At 42.0% G+C, this 25,091-nt stretch overlaps 1 protein-coding gene across 1 annotated transcript; it reads left to right on the top strand.

The window, feature by feature from the left end:
* The first annotated feature begins 562 nt into the window (after nt 1-562).
* On the top strand, nt 563-23,997 carry LOC133577946 (ATP-dependent RNA helicase DHX8). Its single transcript, XM_061932115.2, has 22 exons — nt 563-739; nt 889-974; nt 1,069-1,141; nt 6,944-7,035; nt 7,119-7,561; nt 8,959-9,103; nt 9,175-9,381; nt 9,458-9,545; nt 13,646-13,743; nt 13,812-13,959; nt 17,530-17,711; nt 17,782-17,976; nt 18,040-18,225; nt 18,319-18,529; nt 18,600-18,781; nt 21,211-21,351; nt 21,424-21,579; nt 21,698-21,835; nt 21,914-22,042; nt 22,113-22,309; nt 22,387-22,566; nt 22,643-23,997. The coding sequence occupies exons 1-22, from the start codon at nt 631-633 to the stop codon at nt 22,860-22,862; spliced, it is 3,606 nt and encodes a 1,201-aa protein (XP_061788099.1). The 5' UTR covers nt 563-630; the 3' UTR covers nt 22,863-23,997.
* Nucleotides 23,998-25,091: the final 1,094 nt, after the last annotated feature.

Here is a 25,091-nt window from a genome sequence, read left to right as displayed (position 1 = left end):
TGTTTTATATATATATATATATATATATATATATATATATATATATATATATATATATATTGCATTCTATTTTAGTTACTTTATTGAATTTACAACCCCATGGCGCTGTTTTGTACTGTTTTTGTACTTATTTTGATTGTTATTATTTCTCAATTGTTCATAAACGTTGCAATTTATAAATTAAGGTTTAAATAAACAACAACATTGCCACCTGAACCGGAAGCGGAAGTCGAGCAGAACCGAGGCTACATGTATACATTGCCGCCTAAACCATAATATTGGCTAAGTTTTATATTCATAAATGTAAGTTTCTCAATACCCGACCTGTTTTTGTGTATATATATATATATATATATATATATATATATATATATATTGCATTCTATTTTAGTTATTTTATTGAGTTTACAACCTCCTGGCACTGTTTTGTACTTATTTTGATTATTATTATTTCTCAATTGTTTATAAACGTTGCAATTTATAAATAAAGGTTTAATATATATATATATATATATATATATATATATATAATGTGTGTTGCCGCCTAAACCGGAAGCGGAAGTAGAGCAGCACCGAGGCTAACGCTAGCATCTAAGTCTGGGCACCACAAACAAATCTCGCTGTTAAAAGATGTCAGACGCCGACGTGGACGAGCTCTCCCAGCTGGAGTTCTTATCGCTGGTGTCCAAAGTGTGCACGGAGCTCGACAACCATCTTGGAATCAGCGACAAAGACTTAGGTTCGTGTTTTATCGCCGAACTATTTTGGGTGCTAGCTCGCCAAAGCTAATGCTAGCTTGTGTCGTTAATCGTTTCGCCGGATTAAAGTGTGTGAAAGGCGCGAACCAACCCGGTGTAAATACTGAATGTGTGTTTTGTTGCACTGCAGCGGAGTTTGTCATAAGCCTGGCGGAAAAAAACCAGACGTTTGACGGATTCAAAGCGCTTCTGCTCGATAATGGAGCAGAATTCACAGTAAGTTTACACCACCGATGACGTCACACTGGCAAGCTGTCCACTGTGTTTTTATTTACACCTAAATTGACCACTTTGTATGTTGTCCTCGCAGGATTCTCTCATTAGCAACTTGCTTAGGCTCATTCAGACCATGAGACCCCCATCTAAAGTGTCCTCAAGTAAAGGTAATTTAATGTTTATTCCCTCTCCTAACTAGATATAGGAAAATTAAAATTCCTCCAGCAGTGTACAGAATTGAGATCGAATTTAAAAAGTAAATAATGGGGGTATAAATGGAAATAAAATGGAAAAATATTACAATAACAATAAAAAATAAAAAGCAGCAATAAGAATACAACTAGGGCTGGGCGATATTGGCTTTTTTTAATATCGCAATATTTTAAGGCCATATCGCGATACACGATATATATCTCGATATTTTGCCTTAGCCTTGAATGAACACTTGATACATATAATCACAGCAGTATGATGATTCTATGTGTCTACATTAAAACATTCTTCTTCATACTGCATTAATATATGCTACTTTTAAACTTTCATGCAGAGAAGGAAATCACAACTAAAAAAAAATCACTATTTTTTTCATACGGTGTTGATCTGGAAATGTTTGCCTCGGCATTTTGATGTGTGGACGTGTGGCACCAAACGGAGATATTGACGTGCGGAGTAAGCACTCTTCATTGTCTAGCGGGTGACTTTTCAAATGATGCTACATATTAGCAGTGCAGCCGAGTGTCCTGGGTTCACCTATACAGTGTACTTATCTAATAAAATAATAAACGGGAGACATTAGAGCAGGTTCGGTAGCCACCGCTTCTTTAATGTCAACATCACACACCTCCTTCCACAACCACACACACCCTACGTCACAGCCCTACGCCAACTCTGGAGGGACAAAACTCCTCCTCCTTACCTAACACACTCCGGTAACTTGGGACACCCTGAACTGTTTGTTACAGCAGTAATGCTACATTTTATAGCAAAGCTTTTGCCCCACACTTGACAAATTATGGTTGTCTGTTCGACATCTTACTTGAAGCCAAACCACCGCCAGACGATGGACCCCCTGCTGCTTTTCTTAGGAATTAATTATTCCTCCATTTGTTACCAGATTCGCACCTTCTTTCTCTTGTATTAGCGCTCGCACCACTCCGCTAGCATCACAGCTAACGTTAGCCATGCTGCTACCTCTCTGCTCGGGGAGGGCGTATACGTATGTGACGTATGACGTGACAGTATGTGACGTGTGTAAGAAGGTGCGCTTGTCTGTCTGTGAGAAGGGGAGACTGGAAAGAGGAGGAGAGCCTGTAGTGTAATGCCCACAGCTAAAAGCAACTGCGTGAGAACGTACACTCGATATCACGATATAGTCATTTTCTATATCGCACAGAGACAAACCCGCGATATATCGCCCAGCCCTAAATACAACTATAACAGTAAAAATAAGAATAGAACAAGAGAAACTAGGCAGTAGTGACCAATGTTCCCTCTAATTTTTTATGTTTGTGAGCAAACGCCCTGAGCATTCAGTGGAGCACATGTGAGCAACATCAGACGTGCACACTGTGGCCACACCAGCGTCACACCTGTCCCAAACCTGACATCATAACAATTTAAATGTTTTATTAAAATAATTTTCTGATATAAGTGATTTTGCCCTCTTACAATGACAATAACAAAAAAACATGCTTTTGTGCTAGTATTGTATGTCTGGCTGTGGGTCCTGCCTTTAAAAGAAATGTTACCCCTTTCAGAGATTACATTTAGTTCCTGTAACTTTGTGTCTGTAAAATACATCTTTTTATTAGCATTTATGAAATCTAGTGACAATATTTCATGAATAATATCCTTAGATTAACATTCTTAATAAATGGCAGTAAAATGGGGGGCATGGCGTAGTGGGTAGAGCAACCGTGCCAGAAACCTGAGGGTTGCAGGTTTGCTCCCCGCCTCTTACCATCCAAAAATCGCTGCCGTTGTGTCCTTGGGCGGGACACTTCACCCTTTGCCCCCGGTGCCACGCTTCCGTCAGTCTACCCCAGGGCAGCCGTGGCTATGAAAGTAGCTTACCACCACCAGGTGTGAATGATTGATGGGTTCTACATGTAAAGCGACTTTGGGTACTCAGAAAAGCGCTATATAAATCCCAGTTATTATTATTATAAAATAAGCACACATCTGATTGAGGAGTCAGAGTGTTACCACCACCAGGTGTGAATGATTGATGGGTTCTACATGTAAAGCGACTTTGGGTACTCAGAAAAGCGCTATATAAATCCCAGTTATTATTATTATAAAATAAGCACACATCTGATTGAGGAGTCAGAGTGTTACCACCACCAGGTGTGAATGATTGATGGGTTCTACATGTAAAGCGACTTTGGGTACCGGTACTTAGAAAAGCGCTATATAAATCCCAGTTATTATTATTATAAAATAAGCACACATCTGATTGAGGAGTCAGAGTATTACAACCTGGTATTTACACATTGTTTGGCGTTGGGGTTGTCCGTCTTTTTGTGTGGCCAAAAACGCAGCACTGGATAAGTGCCATGAGTGCTTGTGTTGGTGCAGGTGAGACAGAGCAAGCGGCTTCTGTTGAAACGACGGATGATAACGTTGGTTTAAGCCTGGTTTGTATGGCAGAAGATTACCAGTTTTTATAGATAAAAGTTTTTTTTACTCATGTTTTTGGTGTGGTTACAAACAGTTTTGCTCAATAAAGTGATTGATGGAATTCCTGTCCGTAAAGTGTCTCGACAGACGATAATTCAACTGTTGACAAAGATTGTTTTATTCATTGGGGCCACTCTTGTTGTCACTTGTCACTCATAGAGTTGCATTGCAAAATCATACAGAATAAATTGTAATGTGTTTATTTAGTTTAAAGTTCAGATGGGATTTTTGATTTTCTGCGCGACATTAATTTGCTGTGCACAGAGGACGCGTGAGCATTGCGCAGGCGCACACCTTAGAGGGAACGTTGGTAGTGACCATGTTATGAAAAAGTATTGCACTGTTATTGTTTTGCATCCCCTGTCATCCTAGTACCTCCCCCACCGCACCAGAGAGGAGTTGTACAAAGGAGTTTTTTTAGTTGTGCACACACAACAACCTATCTGGATTCGATAAGAGATTCGATAAGGAATCGGTTCGATAAGAGGATTCGATAATGGCATCGACATCGATCATTTCTTAACGAACATCATCCCTTGCGCCAACGCAGGCAAACTATTTTTGCAGCGCATTGACAGCTAAAAGTAAATTCTAGATTATAATTCATGCATCTCTCACCTGCTTAGACAAATGTGGCCATGGACTTGACAAGCTGGTCCACTTTCACATCCAGAGGTGGCGAAAAAGACGCTTTCTGCAGGAACTTATATTAACCCTTTGTGAGGATTGTGATTGATTCTTCATCTAAACTGAATTATGCGAGCGTCCCGTCTGTTGGCATCCCAGCGAGAGTGGAAATATTAGTGTTGTTTTTTTATGCTTTATTATGGTTAGTTTGTATGTTTAGCTTCTAGCAATGCTGCATCCGGGTAGCAGTCGGCTTATAAAACGTATTGCTCATCCTCTTTGTGTTTGGGCTCAAAATATAAGGTCCTGCATCATAATTTTCCCAAAATACCGTATTTTCCGCACTATAAGGCGCACCGGATTATTAGCCGCACCTTCAATGAATGGCATATTTCATAACTTTGTCCACCAATAAGCCGCCCCGGACTATAAGCTGCGCCTACGCTGCGCTAAAGGGAATGTCAAAAAAACAGTCAGATAGGTCAGTCAAACTTTAATAATATATTAAAAACCAGCGTTCTAACAACTCTGTTCACTCCCAAAATGTACGCAAATGTGCAATCACAAACATAGTAAAATTCAAAATAGTGCAGAGCAATAGCAACATAATGTTGCTCGAACGTTAATGTCACAACACACAAAATAAACATAGCGCTCACTTTCTGAAGTTATTCTTCATTCGTAAATCCTTCGTCTTCGGTGTCCGAAGTGAAAAGTTGGGCAAATGTGAGATCCAAAATGGCCGGCTCCGTCTCGTCGAAGTAATCGGAGTCAGTGTCACTGTTATCCAGCAGTTCTGTGAATCCTGCCTTCCGGAAAGCTCGGACCACAGTTGTGACCGAAATATCTGCCCAGGCATTTACGATCCACTGGCAGATGTTGGCGTCGTCTGGCGCTGCCTCCCTGTCTTAGTGAAGGTGTGTTCGCCTTCTGTCATCCATTGTTCCCACGCAGTTAGCAGTCTAGCTTCGAATGCCCTGTTGACACCAATATCTAGCGGCTGGAGGTCTTTTGTCAATCCACCCGGAATGACGGCGAGTATTGAATTAAGCGCGTAAGCGTGTCTCTTACTGTGATGTTATGAGCTAGCAAATATAACAACTACACTACCCAGCATGCAACGATAGTTACGAGCATGCGCGGTAGCCCTGAGAAGCGTTGTTGTATGCTGGGAGTTAGAATGTGGTTATGAGCACGCTGTGAGTAAACGTTGAGAACTCAGTTAACACGCCTCGTCTGCATTATTTATAATTAGACAGACAACACACTTAATAGGAGCCATTTTGGGGTCTTTACATAAACACACAAATGGAAATGAAACGTCACATATCCCAGCATGCACCGCGCGCTTCTTCGTCATCCACTGTTCCCACGCAGTTAGCAGTCTAGCTTCGAATGCCCTGTTGACACCAATATCTAGCGGCTGGAGGTCTTTTGTCAATCCACCCGGAATGACGTCGAGTATTGAATTAAGCGCGTAAGCGTGTCTCTTACTGTGATGTTATGAGCTAGCAAATATAACAACTACACTACCCAGCATGCAACGATAGTTACGAGCATGCGCGGTAGCCCTGAGAAGCGTTGTTGTATGCTGGGAGTTAGAATGTGGTTATGAGCACGCTGTGAGTAAACGTTGAGAACTCAGTTAACACGCCTCGTCTGCATTATTTATAATTAGACAGACAACACACTTAATAGGAGCCATTTTGGGGTCTTTACATAAACACACAAATGGAAATGAAACGTCACATATCCCAGCATGCACCGCGCGCTTCGTCTTCTTCCGGGGGCGGGTGGTTGCTTACAGTACAAGAAGAAGCGCTTCCTGTTCTATGGGGGCGGGTGCTTACCTTGGCGGTTGCTTGCGTAGAAGAAGAAGCGCTTCCTGCTCTACCGGGAAAAAAGATGGCGGCTGTTTACCGAAGTTGCGAGAACGAAACTTTATGAAAATGAATCTTAATATTTATCCATATATAAAGCGCACCGGGTTAAAAGCCGCACTGTCAGCTTTTGAGTAAATTTGTGGTTTTTAGGTGCGGCTAATGGTGCGGAAAATACGGTATTTGTTGTTGGCTCCCACAAAGTCTGTCTGATTAGCATTGTTGTTGATGGGGAAGGGATCTGTGGCTCACATGACTGGATCACATGACTGGCTTCCTCATTATCCCTCAAAATGGCCCGGGAATCCCTGAATAAATAGATATGATTAAAATAGTATCAATATCATGCACATTTTGGAAGTGTTTAGGTGTTATAAATCAGATTTTTATGATAATTGCTTCAATATAGAAGCAACTTGTTTTTCCACTCTACTGTGACTTTAATTTAAAGTGTTAGCTGCACTTTGTTCAAATTACATGTCAATTTATTTGCAATTAATTGTTGTTTATTTGCTTGTTTGTATCCATAATGATTCCATGACAAGAAATAACAGAAATATAGGAAACTTCACCTGTAGTGTCCAATAATTATTTACACAGTGAGTCCGATTTCAACTCACTGAATCGTATCGGCAACATCTAATTATTAATTGAATCGTTGTTCAAAGGAATCGTTACACCCCTACTTATTCAGTTCTGATGTAAGGTTTTTGCACCTGTTAGAGTGTACAAAATCGGTACCGAAATACTTTGTATGCTCTTAACATGTCAATGTTGTCACAGAAACTTGTGACGTTCTGATGCCAAAGTCAGAGAAGGACAAACTGAAGGAGTTGTTCCCCGCGCTGTGCCGAGCCAACGAGCCGCCACCGAAGGTACGATGCTCTGCTTCGCGCGCGAGACCGCTACGTAACTCAAAAAGCGGCGCTCACCGTTTTGCTTGTGTCATTTTCGACAGGTCCTCGACGAAGAGGACGTGAAGGTGGCGGCCGACGCCATGAAGGAGCTGGAGATGTTCATGCCCAGTGTGAGCACCACGGTCCCCAAAAGCGAAAAGAGCCGCTCGGAGAAAGGCCGACGGCGCAGCCGGAGTCGCAGCAGAAGCAGGGATCGACAGAGGCACCGGGACAGGGACCGCAGGAGGCACCGCTCACGTTCCAGGTCGCGCTCCAGAGACCGCGATCGCCACAGAGATAGAGACCGCGACCGCTCTAGGAGGAGAGACCGGTCCTCCCGCTGGAGCGAGCGCTCGCCAAGCCCCAGGAAAGATCAAGAGCGAGACTGGAAGGACAAGCACGTGGACCGCCCCCCTCCGGAGGAGCCCTCTGTTGGCGACATCTACAACGGAAAAGTGACCAGCATCATGCAGTTTGGATGCTTCGTGCAGCTGGAGGGGCTCAGGTCTGCACTGCGAGCACCAACTCCTACCTGTGTGAAGTTGGCCCCGTCCCCTTATCGTTACAAATATTCAAATAACACTGCCGTTCCTTTGTGCGGTAATGATGTTGTTTAAGTTATTCTAAAATACCTTTTCTGACTAGTGGTGTCATCCAGCCCCCCCCCCCCACCTTGTCAAACTCGTCTCATTTGATTGTGCTGCAAAATGTTTTGTCGATTCTAGTTTTTCTCTCGTTAGTGCGTTATTAGTCATAACAGCCCCCAACCATGTCAAAATCTCCCTAAATGTTTGTGCTGCTAATTTTTTTTGTCTTACTTTTAGTTTTTATGGTATAACAATATTTTATGATTTATAACCAGCTCCCCTTTTCTAAATCTCCCCGTTTGTTTCTGCTCCAAAATTATGTTGTCTTTCTATTATAGTTTATATGTTAACCTTTTATTAATCATAACAAACCCCCCTCCTTATTATATATGTATGTATTTTATTGTTTTTATGTTATTTTTGTGTTATTCATAACCAGCTCCCCCTATATCTCCAAACTTCTCCCAAACCGTTGTGCTACATTTGTGCCTCAAAACATTTTTGTCAAACTATTAGGGATGTAAGAAAATCTATTTCAAATTAATTGCAATTATAATGTGTAACAATTCTTAATCGATTAAAAAAATCAAAAACATTTTCCCAAAATTTAACTTGTCCAGCCACTTTAGTAAATGTTTGGGTCGAATTTTATCAAGCAAAACCAGTTTTAAGTAATATAAAACTTTATCAGAGTTTATTTAATGGAGGAATATAGTTAATGATGGAACTGGCACTCAATGTAATCAAAAAAGTATTAATTTTGAATTGAGAATCGTTTTGAATCAAATTGATTCTGAATCGAATCGGGTAGTGCCCAAAGATAGTAACATTATAGTGTTTATGTTAAAATTTTTTTTAACATTTTGTAGTTTTTGTTAATGATATGATTCATAACCATCCCCCCACCTTGCTGAAATCTCCCCAACGTTTGAACTGTTTGTACTGCAAAAATGTTTTGTCTATTATATTTTTTTATGTTATTGTTTTATAATTTTTGTTTGCGTGTTATGACTCCCAACCAGCCCCCAACCTTGTAAAAATCTCCTAAAACTTGTCCAAATGTTAGCGCTGCAAAATGTTTTGAACTATTACAGTTTTTATGTTATTAACTATCATAGTTTTTTATACAAGTAACATTTTATTTATAACCAGCCCTGTAACATAAATACACAACTAGTTAGATAAAACATGTTGTAGCACAAATTCATGTCAGTGTTATTTGCATATTTGCAAGAAGGGGAGCCAACTTCACACAGGTTCAACTCCCAGGTCTGATAGCTTCGCATGGGCGCTAACAGGTCTCTCTCCTCTGCAGGAAGCGATGGGAAGGGCTGGTCCACATCTCTGAGCTGCGACGAGAAGGCCGAGTTGCCAACGTGGCGGATGTGGTCAGCAAAGGCCAAAGGGTCAAGATCAAAGTGCTGTCCTTCACAGGCTCCAAGACCAGCCTCAGCATGAAGGTAGCAACCACGCCAGCGTCACAGCAGCTCGTCTCCCAATTCACATCGTAACGCCCTATGTTCTCTTCCAGGACGTGGACCAGGAGACGGGCGAGGACCTGAACCCCAACCGGAGGAGGAACGTGGGTCCAGACGGTGGGGAGGAGGTGACCATGAGGAACCCGGACGGGCCGAGCAACCTCAACCTGGGTCAGACCCGCGAGCTGGAACAAGACGACACGCTGGAGAGGAAGAGGCTCACCAAGATCTCCGATCCGGAAAAGTGGGAGATCAAGCAGGTTGGTCGTGGTCGAGTTGTGCACATTGTCACCGCTCACCCAAACTTGACATCACCCACGTTGCTGTTGCCCCCAGATGATCGCCGCCAATGTTTTGTCTAAAGAAGAGTTCCCCGACTTTGACGACGAGACTGGGATTCTTCCCAAAGTCGACGATGAGGAAGGTAATTGAGAGTGTCAGTAGTCCAATCAGAAGCCTTTACCAGGGTTTCCAGGTGTCATTGAAATGTGAAGTTGGCTCCACTTACCATTGTGAGTCTTAAAAAAAACACTGCTATTCGTTTGTGCTGAAAATATTTTGGTATATGCCGTTATGCTTTTTAAGTTATTGTAAAATAAATATTTTGACTATATTTATATTTTGACCTCCCCAAACTTGTCCCCTTTGTTTGTGCTGCAAACATTTTTTTGTCCAACTATTATAGTTTTTATGTTAATTAACGTGGTATTATTCAACCCCCAAACTTGTCCAATTTGTTTATGCTGCAAAACATTTTCTCTATTTAATTTTTATGTTATTAACATTTTATTATTCATAACCAGCCCCCCACTTTGTCAAACCATCCTCAAACCAGTCCCAATCGTTTGTTGTGTAAACATTTTTTGTCCATTATAGATTTTATGATATTAAAGTGTTGTTATTTATAACCAGCCTCCTAAACTTGTCCCATTTGTTTGTTATACAAACATGTTTTGTCCATTATAGGCTGGTTATAAATAATACGTTAACATAAAGACTATAATAGTTAGACCAAAAATGTTTATGGCACAAAGAAATGACAGTGTTATTTTACTATTTGCAATAAGGGTGGCCAACTTCACACATGTTGTAAAGTCATTAAATGTATTCTGTGAAAATGAAGGCCGTAAATAGCATTAAAAGCATTTGAAACGATGTCATGAGGCATTAAGAAATGTCATACAATTGTAGGTTAATTAGTTAAATGATAAATGAAAATGAACTGGCTAAATGGATAAATTGCAAAGTCCGCGTGTTTCTTTTTTTCGTCTCTGTCTTTCAAAATGCATACAAAATGTCTCACTGTGTGCATCGCTCTCAGCACCTGTGCACATTTACTTAACAGTAGAATTTAACGAACAGTGAAGCCTCTTGTCAGTCATCCACAATCTTTGTTTTGGTATGAGCAGGCGGGACACACACAGAATATACGGACATTGACTCGCAAGTGAGAAGCACTACTAATGAAGTGACACTAGTTAGGAGGAAAACAGATGATTATAAAGTCAAATGTTCTTGTGTGGTAATATTCCATCTTCAAACTGAATGAGCAACATGAGTCCATCAGCATAGACCAGGGGTCGGCAACCCGCGGCTCCGGAGCCGCATGCGGCTCTTTGATCACTCTGATGCGGCTCAGCAGCTTACTTGCTGAACCCCCCAATTTTCCCGTGAGACTTCCGGATTTCAGTGCCTCTCGCAGAAAACTCCCGGGATTAATATTCACCGATTTTCACCCTTACAGCTATAATAAGGGCGTGCCATGATGGTACAACATTTGGCACTCTCTACAATCTGTATTAACAGCGTGCCAGCCCAACACTTGTTATACAATATACATCTTCTGCTTGCACACGTACGTGACAGCAAGGCATACTTTGTCGACAGCCACACAGGTTACACTGACGGTGACCATATAAAACAACTTTAACACTCTTACTAATAATGCGCCACACTTTGAACCAAAACCAAACAAGAATGACAAACACATTTCGGGAGAACATCTGCACCTTAACACAACATAAACACAACAGAACAAACACCCAGAATCCCATGCAGCTCTGACTCTTCCGGGCTACATTATACAATATAATGTATCCCGGAAGAGTTAGGGCTGCATGGGATTCTGGGTATTTGTCCTGTTGGGTTTATGTTGTGTTACTGTGCAGATGTTCTCCCGAAATGTGTTTGTCATTCTTGTTTGGTGTGGGTTCACAGTGTGGCGCATTATTAGTAAGAGTGTTATAGTTTTTTTTATACCGCCACCGTCAGTGTAACCTGTGTGGTTGTTGACCAAGTATGCCTTGCTGTCACCTACGTGAGCAAGCGGAAACACCATACAACGTGTGGCTGATCAGGCACGCTGGTTCTAGTGGGTGCTATATGCTGTACCATCACGGCACGCATGACGCTGACAGGCGCCATTCATTTAAAACCCGCGTGCCGCACCAGCTTTCAAATTCCATATTAAGGTGTGGGCAGCGTGTCTGAGACACCTGGTTTATACATAGCACAAAGCAAAAAGAAAACTTTGTATGCAGTGTTAATTCATTTAAAATTTCAAAAAAAATTTGCGGCTCCCATTGTTTTCTATAATTTGCGAAACTGGTCAAAATGGCTCTTTGACTGGTAAAGGTTGCCGACCCCTGGCATAGACCAACTAGCAGGTATGTTGAGATGGCATTGGCAACAAAAGACAACAAAACAAACCACCCAACCTAGTTTTTCCCAAACTGGGAAAAAACTGCACTTAAGATGTTTAATATTTATTGAAGTGCAATTTTTGCTAAAAGATTTCGAATCCATTCTATGTTTATGTTTGTTTACCTTTTTGGATAATTAAGTTATCGATCTTCCATTTACAATCGTAGTAAATACTACAGTTATGAAAAATGTTTATTGTGTTTGAAAGGGTTACTTGCATTGTTGTGCTATATTATGATCACGTTAGTGCTTAATTTGGCCTCAGTTCATGTAAACCTTTCATCTATTGAACATTATCATTGTCAATAGCTTACAATTGTGTCTGTACCAGTTGTTGTATTTATTTGAAGGACAATTTGCAGTTACATTAAAAAGATGGCTCCACCAAATTTAGCACCATGCTAATTTCCATTTGTAGTCCTTTTATGGCACATTTAGCATCCACAATTACAATTACACAAGATTAAAAATATGCAACAATTGAAATTACATAATGAAAAGCAATTTAGAATACAAGTGCAATACATAATGAAAGTGTGAGTTACAAATCAGCGTGCGGTCAAGTTATAGTATTTTAATCCAACTCTTTTTATTGACATTTTCAAATAGACAGAAAAGAGTGCAAGTCGAAATAGTACAATTTTAAAGTCAGTAAATTAAGTTACAGTATTTTAGCAGTGCAAAGGTAAGAGTGCAACAGTTTTTATCAAAATCCACATAACACAGCATTCAATGTAGTAGCCATCAGATGGTACCCACAAGGCTATCATGCAATAGCTATATACCCTATTGGTACTGCATACGTAAACAAGATGACAATATTATGCTATTAATGTGTCCAAAGTGCGGCCCGGGGGCTATTTGCGGCTCGCAGCTAATTTTTTAACGAGCCAGGGCACATTTAGTAAATATTACAAAAAAAAACTAAAAAGGGGAATTAAAGAGCAAACATGTTTAGTGTAATGAGAAAAGGTTTCAATATTGGCACTAATAACGCAAAGCGGCCGTGTAAGCAGTTTTTTACTTTACAACTGTCATTACTCAAACAATAATCAAAACTTATAATTGACGAATAGATCTGAAGTTGAGCTAGAGATTGGAGCGTTGAAAGTAAAAATAATATATATTGATACATGACTTATTTTTTACACTTATGAAAGGGGGCCGTTCGGATCCTGAGACCTTTGCTCAAAAAATAATAATGGATCAAAAGCAATGTTGTAATGTATTAACAACATTGTTTACAGTATCTGTTCACATGAAATATTCCACTTAGAATTTTTTTTGTGGGAAATATGGCATACAATATTTTTTGTTCTTCCTTTTTTAAAAGGAATATAAAAAAAAGATTGAATCTTTACGTCAACAGATAGACATGAAGTTAATTTATCCATATTCAGGCGTTGAAAGTAAAATAAATAAGTATTAATACATGATTTATTTGTAACACTTTTAATGACTGAGACTCTTTTGGGTCCGCAGAACCTTTAACGTTAACCACAATTGAGGGAAGCCCGAAGGCTTACAATATATATTGTATTGGTTTTGAAAATGAAAAATATCAAAATGGGCCCCACATGCTTTCATTTTTCAGTGTGCGGCCCTCAGTGGGTAAAAAAGTCTGGAGACTCCTGGTCTCTACAGAACATTGTATGGTTTTGACTAAGTATAATAACAATCTGCAGTGGAACATGGACACTAAATTTGCTTTAAGTTGCATTAAAAAACATTAAATTAGATTTGCAGATACCTGCAGAGACCCTGTTTAATGATGAATGAACACGAGCGACCGTTTGCATCTTGTCGCCATGTTTGTTCCAGACGAAGACCTAGAAATTGAGTTGGTTGAAGAGGAGCCGCCTTTCCTGAGAGGACACACCAAGCAGAGCATGGACATGAGCCCGGTCAAGATCGTCAAGGTAGGAAGATGACTTTAAACTTTTCATGTCTTGGTCGAAGCTAACGCTGTTTTCCCCTTTGCTATCAGAATCCAGACGGCTCGTTGTCCCAGGCGGCCATGATGCAGAGCGCTCTGGCCAAAGAGAGGCGGGAGCTGAAGCAGGCGGCACGGGAGGCCGAGATGGACTCCATCCCCATGGGACTGAACAAGCACTGGGTGGACCCACTGCCGGACGGTAAGTGTGTGCTTGGATGGTCCAGGAAGGTGTGTGTGCAGAGATGGACGATTATGGCAAAAATAATGATCACAATTATTTTGATCAATAACACAATCATTCATTCATTTAGGAACGTGGTTATTTATTGCACCACCAAAACTCAACTTTAAATATAATTTTAAAAAACAATTTCACCGCGGCAGGGAAGAATACCACTCAGCCTGGAATGACAAATGTCACAGAGCAGTGACTAAGTTTGTGGTCAAAAGCTTGCAAGAATTTGCCAACCACGTTTTCTCTCGGTCATTATATTATACAGGTGGAACTCATAAAATGAGAATATCGTGTAAAATTCAATTGAATAATTTGTAATAATTTTGATGATCATGGTTAGGGATGTCACGGTATGAAAATTTCTTGTCACGGTTACTGTGACAAAAAGTTATCATGGTCGTGGTAATTTTAAATGTGCTCAAAATTGTCTAAAAGTACTTGTACTGGAAGTTTTATAAATAAAAAAACACATTCAAAAACCGTCAACAATACTTAATATACGTTTCGTCACTTGTATAACTACCAAGCTGGAGCGACATTGTTGTTTTAAGAGCAAACACTGAGGAACTCTTTTATTTATTTATTTTTTTTTTTTAGCGTACTAACACATCGGCGTGCTACGGTATTAGCCTTAGAAGCTAACTATAGCAAGAGACAGGCTTCTACGTCAGCATGAAACACGTTTGAGTTTGTAATACACATCACAATGCAATAAGACACCAATCTGTACTGAGTGAAAAACATGAACAATCATATTACAGTATCTGTAAAGTATTATTTCATGTTTTGTTTGTACACAGCTAGCCAGACAGCGTGTGTACTGTAGTTGTAATAACACTTATGACGTGTTGCGTTTATCATCATCAATATAAAGCGTGACTCACTCGATAGACAGTTGTCTATATGGTCCAGCTGTTTTTTCCGTTTAATTATGGGTAAGCACTCCATTTATGTCGAAATAGCATGGCTTTAAATTCCACATTTACACCTTTGATTCACTTTCACCTCATTCTCTCAGCTTCCCTCTGCTCCAGCGTCTTACCCTTCCTTCATACTGGCTTCTAAAAGCAGAAGTTCATCTTCCATAAATTCAGATTCAAAAAGATAAGGTTGTGAATCCTCATTTGTCCAAAAATAGTCGTCTTCTCTGTTTGTTACCGAGTCTGCCATGATTAGAACACACTCGCGTTTGTTTCTGGAAGTAAGACAGATATTCGTTGCCAGAAGTCAGACGTGTGCTGCTATGGAAACGGAAACAAATGCACGGAAAAATTATTAAAAATGATTAAAATGACCAAAATACGGTAAATATTGTACATATTACGTATTGTTATGAAAGTGTCTGTTACTACATTATATATATAGGGTACTTGCAGTGGGTAAATAAAACATAATACATATTGTTATGAAGGTATCTGTAACTACCGTATTCTCCGCACTATAAGGTGCACCTAAAAACCTCAATTTTTCTCAAAAGCTGACAGTGCGCCTTATAATCCGATGCGCCTTATATATGGACCAATATTGAGCCACAACAGGTCTCGCAACTACGAGACCTTCTTCTACTAAGCGCTTCTTCTTCTACGGGGGAAAATGAAGTCGGCGATTGCTTACCGTAGAAGAAGAAGCGCTTCTTCTTCTATATGGACCAATATTGAGCCACAACAGGTCTCGCAACTACGAGACCTTCTTCTACTAAGCGCTTCTTCTTCTACGGGGGAAAATGAAGTCGGTGGCTGCTTACCGTAGAAGAAGAAGCGCGTGGTGCATGCTGGGATATATGACTGCGCGAGGTGTGCCGTTTCATTTCCATTTGTGTGTTTATGTAAAGACCCCAAAATGGCTCCTATTAAGAGACACGCTTACGACGCAGAGTTTAAACTCAAGGCGATCAGTCACGCGGTAGAACACGGGAATAGAGCAGCAGCGGGCATGTTAGATGCCGTATTCGCCCAACTGTTTATTTCGGACACTGAAGAAGAAGAAGAATTCGAGGGATTCGTGGATGAGGAATAACTTAATAAAGTGAGCTTTACATGTTTATTTTGTGTGTTGTGTTGTGTGACATTAACGTTTGAGCAACTTTGAGTTATATGATATATTGTTATTGCTTTGCACTATTTGGAGTGTTACTATATTGTGATTGCACTAAAGTTTGATTTACCTTTACAGTATCAGACGGTTTTTTATGTGTTTATTGAATCGAGGAAAAGTTCCCCTCCACTATGTGATATAAATGTTGCACTACCTGTTATACCTTGCTGTTGTTAAAAGATAAACGAAATACCACGTCACTGACTTTACCTCGGGGAAAATAATAAAACAGCTGTTTATTCATTTTGGGAGTGAACGGAGTTGTCAGAACGCTGGTTTGTAATCTATTAATAAAGTTTGACTGACCTATCTGACTGTTTTGTTGACATTCCCTTTAGCGCAGCTCCATCTAATGGATGCATAACGTAACCCCAGCCTCTACTGTAGCGTCTATTCTATGCGCCTCTTAACGCGGTGCGCCTTATAATGCGGTGCGCCTTATATATGAACAAAGTTTTAAAATAGGCCATTCATTGAAGGTGCACCTTATAATCCGGTGCGCCTTATAGTGCGGAAAATACGGTACATTATATATATACTTGCACTGTGTATAAAAAACATTGATGGAGGGTTTTAATATAGTTTTAGAGGGCTTTGAAAGCTACAACTGTGACTCCTATTATAATGATAATAATGATAAATGGGTTGTACTTGTATAGCGCTTTTCTACCTTCAAGGTACTCAAAGCGCTTTGACATTACTTCCACATTTACCCATTCACACACACATTCACACACTGATGGAGGGAGCTGCCATGCAAGGCGCTAACCAGCACCCATCAGGAGCAAGGGTGAAGTGTCTTGCTCAGGACACAACGGACATGACGAGGTTGGTACTAGGTGGGGATTGAACCAGGGACCCTCGGGTTGCGCACGGCCACTCTTCCACTGCGCCACGCCGTATTAGCTGCATCTTCCAAGCGTTTATCATCATTACCCCGCCCACACACACACAAAAAAAGACACGCGTGTTCTTGTCCCTCATAATGATTGTGAACGATTCCCAAAAAAGTGCAGTTCCCCTTTAAGACATCGCTGTTTGCTTTATAAGGTCATGTTAGCTCTAAACTAGACAAGATTGATGCTAATTCATATTTTGTTATCTTTTTTTCCCAAATAAGAATTGATAAGAGAACCGATAAAGAATTGAATCGTTAAGCAGAATCCAAGGTGGAATCGGAAAAAATCCTATCAATTCCCATCCCTATTTACTAGCATTGTCAAATAAAAAGTAGCAACCAGTGTGATATCTCACACTTTGAGCGTATGATTGAAAGAAAGACCATGTCTGCTCGGTCATCTGTTTCATTGCAGGAATTTGCATGCACGTTTCCCTACCCATAATAATATTTTTTTGATCGTGGAAAGCCGAAATCGAAATTTGATTAATTGTCCAGCCCTAGCGAGATGCTTGTGCCAACACCCTTGTGTCGCGTTGCAGCTGACGGCAGGCAGATTGCGGCAAACATGAGAGGCATCGGCATGATGCCCAATGACATTCCCGAGTGGAAGAAGCACGCCTTTGGAGGCAACAAAGCCTCGTATGGAAAGAAGACCCAGCTCTCCATTCTGGAGCAGAGGGAGAGTTTGCCCATCTACAAGCTAAAGGAGCAGCTCATTCAGGTTCCTCTTCATCATTATGCGCCGGCTTAGACACCGAACATCTGCTAAATTCTTCTTTGTCTCCTCACAGGCCGTGCACGACAACCAGATCCTGATCGTCATCGGAGAAACCGGGTCTGGCAAGACCACGCAGATCACGCAGTACTTGGCGGAGGCGGGATACACCACACGGGGAAAGATTGGCTGCACGCAGCCTCGCCGCGTGGCCGCCATGTCTGTGGCCAAGAGAGTGTCGGAGGAGTACGGATGCTGCCTGGGACAGGAGGTACGCCGCCACAGCCGCTTCCTGTAGTGCGATCCTCTAAACACGTTCTGTCTGTCTGTGAAGGTGGGCTACACCATCAGGTTTGAGGACTGCACCAGCCCAGAGACGGTGATCAAGTACATGACAGACGGCATGTTGCTCCGAGAGTGTCTGATCGACTCGGAGCTGGGCCAGTACGCCATCATCATGCTGGACGAAGCTCACGAAAGGACCATCCACACCGACGTCCTCTTCGGTCTGCTCAAGAAGGTATGCGTTGTCGCACGATTCCCGCTAGCCCCGCCCCCTCACCTTACTTCCTGTCGAACTGACAAAATATACGCTTTTTGTTATTTTACCCAGACTGTCCAGAAGCGCACGGACATGAAGCTGATTGTCACCTCGGCCACGCTGGACGCTGTCAAGTTCTCCCAGTACTTCTACGAGGCGCCCATCTTCACCATCCCAGGAAGAACGTATCCTGTGGAGGTCCTGTACACCAAAGAACCTGAGACGGACTACCTGGACGCCAGCCTCATCACCGTCATGCAGATCCACCTGACAGAACCTCCAGGTTTGTTTTGGCGATGAGCGATCGTGTCCTCCAAAATCAGCTCATGACATCACTGTCCTCTTCTCCCCAGGTGACGTCCTGGTCTTTCTGACTGGACAGGAAGAGATCGACACCGCCTGCGAGATCCTCTACGAGCGCATGAAGTCGCTCGGACCCGACGTTCCTGAACTCATCATTCTGCCCGTTTACTCGGCACTGCCCAGCGAGATGCAGACCAGGATCTTTGACCCTGCACCCCCCGGCAGCAGAAAGGTACCTTCAGAACCCTAAGAAGAACATGGTTCACTTTATTAGGTACAGATCTATGTAGGTTAATTTGTGTCTTTATTATGAATGCTTTTCTTTTTTGACTGAAATTTTGTAACTGAATTTTTTTTTTCATCAAATTATGCTGACAGATTTATTGGGGAAAAAAATGTGTTGGCAAAATGTGTGTGTTTTTAAAATTCAGTGTAAAAAAATTGTGCCGAAAAATTTGCTGCTTCAATAGAAAGACTCACTTTCGGTAAATTAAAGGGGAACATTATCACAATTTCAGAATGGTTAAAACCATTAAAATCAGTTCCCAAGAGCTTATTTTATTTAAAGTTTTTTTCAAAATTTTACCCATCACGCAATATCCCTAAAAAAAAGCTTCAAAGTGCCTGATTTTAACCATCGTTATATACACCCGTCCATTTTCCTGTGACGTCACATAGTGATGCCAACTCAAACAAACATGGCGCATAGAACAGCAAGCTATAGCGACATTAGCTCGGATTCAGACTCGGATTTCAGCGGCTTAAGCGATTCAACAGATTGCGAATGTATTGAAACGGATGGTTGTAGTGTGGAGGCAGGTAGTGAAAACGAAATTGAAGAAGAAACTGAAGCTATTGGTTTGAACCGTATGCAAGCGAAACCGACGAAAACGACACGACAGCCAGCGACACGGGAGAAACCGAGGACGAATTCGGCGAACGCCTTCTAACCAACGATTGGTATGTGTTTGTTTGGCATTAAAGGAAACTAACAACTATGAACTAGGTTTACAGCATATGAAATACATTTGGCAACAACATGCACTTAGAGAGTGCAGACAGCCCAATTTTCATCAATTAATATATTCTGTAGACATACCCTCATCCGCTCTCTTTTCCTGAAAGCTGATCTGTCCAGTTTTGGAGTTGATGTCAGCAGGCCAGGGAAGCTAGGGTCGATAGCTCGCTCGTCTGCGGGAACAAACTGCCGCCATTGCTTGCCGTGCTACCGAGGTCCTTTGTCCCTGAATTGCTCACACACTCCGGCAGATTCAATGGGGGTCTGGCGGCAGATTTCTTTGACTTTATCGTTGGAAATGCATCTGCTTTGAGTGTCGCAGGATATCCACACATTCTTGCCATCTCTGTCGTAGCATAGCTTTCATCGGTAAAGTGTGCGGAACAAACGTCCAATTTCTTGCCACTTTCGCATCTTTGGGCCACTGGTGCAACTTGAATCCGTCCCTGTTCGTGTTGTTACACCCTCCGACAACACACCGACGAGGCATGATGTCTCCAAGGTACGGAAAACAGTCTAAAAAACGAAAAATAACGGAGCTGATTTGACTTGGTGTTTGAGAAAATGGCGGATTGCTTCCCGATGTGACGTCACGTTGTGACGTCATCGCTCCGAGAGCGAATATTAGAAAGGCGTTTAATTCGCCAAAATTCACCCATTTAGAGTTCGGAAATCGGTTAAAAAAATATATGGTCTTTTTTCTGCAACATCAAGGTATATATTGACGCTTACATAGGTCTGGTGATAATGTTCCCCTTTAAGGCTGAAGCAATCGAGCCTGTCTCAGAACCAGTGAATCAGGTGTCAAATTTGGAGTCATATGACACGGGTCTTGCAAAACAGCATAAAAAAGGCAGTTGACTGGGCTACCTGGGCATAATACAACACAATTCTTATTTCAATGCGGCCCGCTGGATATTTTTAAGCTATAGAATAGATTCCAATGGTTAGACTCTGCACTTTTGAGTGAGACAGGAAGCTCTACTTCATGCAGAGTGGGCGGGGCTTGTTTACAGATCAAAAAGCCTGACATCGAGTGTCAGATGAAGGCAGATTTCTACAACAAAAGTTCTGCAGAACAGTGATATTATATCCAATATGTGGGTGTTTTTACTCTTAGCGGTTATGCTTCGCAGTGTTTGTTGCATCTTTGTTGTTCTTGCTCGATTATAAAATATGCCGATCAAAGAGGTGGTCTGGGAAGGAGAGGAGCAATATTCATATACCCTCAATATTCAGCGTTTTATTGTTCATAGTTAATATTGTAAATCCCTCATTCTGTATTTTATTTACATTGTCAGTCATACAATTCATTAAAAAAACTAAAGTTTATTCTGTTTTTGAGATGGTCTGTTTAGTTTTTTGCTAAATTAGACATGCACTGAATTTTAAAACACAACATTTTTGAACATGTATTTTGCTAACAATTTTTTAAATGAAATTGTCAGCATAATTTGATATTTAAAAAAATTAAAACGATAAGAATTCTGTTAAATAAATTCAGTGTACAAAAACAAGCTTTCGTATTAAAAACACAAATTAACCCCCGTAGATCTGTCTAAAACAATAACATGGAATAATAATGCTTGTTTTGCTGCTGATCGGATTGCCCAACAGCTCTCCTTTGTGTTTTCGTGTCTCAGGTCGTCATAGCTACCAACATCGCTGAGACGTCCCTGACCATCGACGGCATCTACTACGTGGTGGACCCGGGCTTTGTCAAGCAAAAAGTCTACAACTCAAAGACTGGCATCGACCAGCTGGTGGTGACGCCCATCTCACAGGTAGCTAGCGTGCTCACGCGCACTGCGCCACTTCCTGTCCGTCACATCTAAGCACGTGACGAACTCTCGCAGGCTCAAGCCAAGCAGAGGGCGGGCCGAGCCGGCAGAACGGGTCCAGGGAAGTGCTACCGTCTCTACACGGAGAGGGCCTACAGGGATGAGATGTTGACCACCAACGTGCCTGAGATCCAGAGGACCAACCTGGCCAGCACGGTGCTCTCTCTGAAGGTACACACACCACACACACTCACACACACACACACACACACACACACACACACACACACACACACACACACACACACTGTGACGCCACGTACTGAGATGTTTGCGTGTCCTCCACCAGGCCATGGGCATCAACGACCTCCTCTCCTTCGACTTCATGGACGCCCCCCCTATGGAGACGCTGATCACAGCCATGGAGCAGCTCTACACTCTGGGAGCTCTGGATGACGAGGGTCTGCTCACACGACTGGGCAGGAGGGTGAGTGGACGCGTCTAAAGAACGTCCTTTCGTATGAGGACCGCCGCTGACGCCTGTCATGATGTTGTTGTCCACTAGATGGCAGAGTTCCCTCTGGAGCCCATGTTGTGTAAGATGTTGATCATGTCCGTACATCTGGGCTGCAGTGAAGAGATGCTCACCATCGTGTCCATGTTGTCCGTGCAGAACGTCTTCTACAGGCCAAAGGTCAGATGCCTTCCCTTAAGGGAACATTTTTACTTTCAGCTTGTCGTCAACTTTTGTCTTTGTGCTGCAGGACAAGCAGGCCTTGGCTGACCAGAAGAAGGCCAAGTTCCACCAGCCCGAAGGTGACCATCTCACCCTGCTGGCCGTCTACAACTCGTGGAAGAACAACAAGTTCTCCAACCCCTGGTGCTACGAGAACTTCATCCAGGCTCGCTCGCTGAGGAGAGGGCAGGACATCCGCAAGCAGATGTTGGGCATCATGGACAGGTGAGAGACCTGATGATGATGATGGCGCACATGGTCTTAGGTGACTTCATCACATTTCCCACTTTTCTTCTTCCCAGACACAAGTTGGATGTGGTCTCATGTGGAAAAGCCACCGTGCGGGTGCAGAAAGCAATCTGCAGCGGTTTCTTCCGCAACGCGGCCAAGAAGGACCCTCAGGAGGGATACAGAACCCTCATCGACCAGCAGGTGGTCTACATCCACCCCTCCAGCGCTTTGTTCAACCGCCAGCCCGAATGGTGAGAACAACGCCCTTGCGGTTATTTGAGAGCAGAACTTCTCCACACGTAACTTTCCTTCCCACCCTTCCCCCAGGGTGGTGTACCACGAGCTGGTGCTGACCACCAAGGAGTACATGCGCGAGGTGACTACCATCGACCCGCGCTGGCTGGTGGAGTTTGCACCCGCCTTCTTCAAGGTGTCCGACCCGACCCGCCTCAGCAAGCAGAAGAAACAACAACGCTTGGAGCCTCTGTACAATCGCTACGAGGAACCCAACGCCTGGAGGATCTCGCGAGCCTTCAGACGCCGTTAAAAACTTTGGTCCTTCTGGTTACTATGGTAACTTCACATTTACACTTCTTTTTTTTTTGACAGTTTTGATTCACTGGTCAATCATGAAGTTTGTCGTCTGTGTTGTGTGTCAAACAGCACTATTTATTTTATTTTTCTTGTAAAAACGTCCCGCAGTTCATAAGATCTGAAAAAACCTTGAGGTTTTGTTTTTTTTAATCTCCCTGTCTGTGAATACAACGTTGTTATAAATACACACATCCTTGCTAGTCCGTTTGTAAAAATGTCTTTTATTAAATGCAAAATGGTCTTAACCTGTTGCTAACTTTGACACAAAGAATAGTGAGGTGTGTTTTTTGCCAAGTTGTGAAAACGAATAAGGTTAGTGCTGGTAATGGACTCTAACACAGTTATTAATACTCCGTCAAACCTTATCATGGAACTATTTGACAAAATAATCTCAATATCACACACACACACCATTTAGATGGCATAGTACATCAATGTCTCCACTTTTTCCACTGACGGCTACACACTGAAAAATGAACGTATGTGAGGGCCATTTTGGTCTTTTTCGTTATCGGAACCATCCATCCATTGTCTGCCGCTTATCCCTGTCGGGGTCACGGGGGTGGCTGGAGCCTATCCCAGTTGCATTTGAGCGGAAGGCAGGGTACACCCTGGACAAGTCACTACTTCATCGCAGATTTTATGCACCAATATAATATATACTGTAACTTTTAAGGCTTGCCTCAATTTTGGTGAACATTAAAGGTCCCGGGGACCTAAAAGGTCTGTCATCTAAGTGTTAAAAAAGTCACATAATATGATTTTTTATTTTATTTCAACGCCTAAATATATTTAGATCGTCTTCAGATTTAGCCGTTGACAAAGTTGTTTTAATGTTTGAAGCCATTTTTGTCAAAAGCCTCGGCTTTTAATAGGAAAAACACAAAGTATGCAATATTTTTCCCCCAAAAGTGTTTGAAGCAGAATATTTGATATGAAGTAATTGGGCCCTTAAATAGGTAAATAATTCATAACATTGCTTTTGGGTTGGTATTTTTTTAGCAATGACAGAGACTGAAGGTCTTGGGGACCCAAAAGGGTCTCAGTCATTTAAGTGTTAAAAGTAAGTCATATATATATATATATATGTATATATGTGTGTGTGTGTATGTATATATATATATATATATATATATATATATATATATATATATATATATATATATATATACCGTATTTTCCGCACCATAAGCCGCCCTGGGTTATAAGCCGCGCCTTCAATGAACGGCATATTTCAAAACTTTGTCCACCTATAAGCCGCCCCGTGTTATAAGCCGCATCTAACTGCGCTAAAGGAATGTCAAAAAAACAGTCAGATAGGTCAGTCAAACTTTAATAATATATTAAAAACCAGCGTGATGTGGGCGCGCATGGAGTCGTATATCAACATGGACGGAGCTGCGTGAAAAAAGCCACCCGGCCTCTTCGCATAAACTTACCTTAACCACTCGCTCATCTTTTCTTCATCCATCCATCCCTTCGAGTTAGCTTTTATGATGACGCCGGCTGGAAAGGTCTCTTTTGGCAAGGTCTTCCTTTTGAATATCACCATGGGTGGAAGTTTCTGGCCATTAGCATGGCAAGCTAGAACCACAGTGAAGGATGACTTCTCATTCCCTGTGGTGCGAGTATTCACCGTACGTGCTCCCGTTGTATCCACAGTGCGGTTCACAGGAATATCAAAAGTCAGTGGAACCTCGTCCATGTTGATAATGTTCTCTGGCCGGATCTTTTTTTCAGCTATCTTGTTTTTACAATATGCACGGAAAGTAGCCAGCTTTTCTTGAAAGTCTTTAGGCAGTTGCTGTGAAATAGTAGTCCGTGTGCGGATGGAGAGATTGCGTCTTTTCATGAACCGGAAACCTGTCGCTTAGTAGGAGCCATTTTGTGGTCTTTACAGATGTAAACACACAAAGGAAATGAAACGTAATATCCGCGCGCTTCTTCTTCTTCTTCTTCTACGCGGGTGGGTGGTTGCTTACAGTAGAAGAAGAAGCGCTTCCTGTTCTATGGGGGCGGGTGCTTACCTTGGCGGTTGCTTGCGTAGAAGAAGAAGCACTTCCTCTTCTACGGGGAAAAAAGATGGCGGCTGTTTACCGTAGTTGCGAGACCGAAACTTTATGAAAATGAATCTTAATATTAATCCATATATAAAGCGCACCGGGTTATAAGCCGCACTGTC

The sequence above is a fragment of the Nerophis lumbriciformis genome, linkage group LG39, assembly GCF_033978685.3.
Source record: "Nerophis lumbriciformis linkage group LG39, RoL_Nlum_v2.1, whole genome shotgun sequence".
Lineage (NCBI taxonomy): Eukaryota > Metazoa > Chordata > Actinopteri > Syngnathiformes > Syngnathidae > Nerophis > Nerophis lumbriciformis.
The sequence above is the reverse complement of the archived record's forward strand: the minus strand, read 5'-3'. Positions and strand labels throughout refer to the sequence as shown.

Excerpts from the sequence above, each read along its gene's own strand:
- LOC133577946 (XM_061932115.2), top strand. The coding sequence starts at position 631 with ATGTCAGACGCCGACGTGGACGAGCTCTCCCAGCTGGAGTTCTTATCG. Across the intron at positions 9,546-13,645 it reads CAAAGTCGACGATGAGGAAG|ACGAAGACCTAGAAATTGAG; the intron begins GTAATTGAGAGT and ends TGTTTGTTCCAG. Across the intron at positions 22,567-22,642 it reads TTCAACCGCCAGCCCGAATG|GGTGGTGTACCACGAGCTGG; the intron begins GTGAGAACAACG and ends CCCTTCCCCCAG.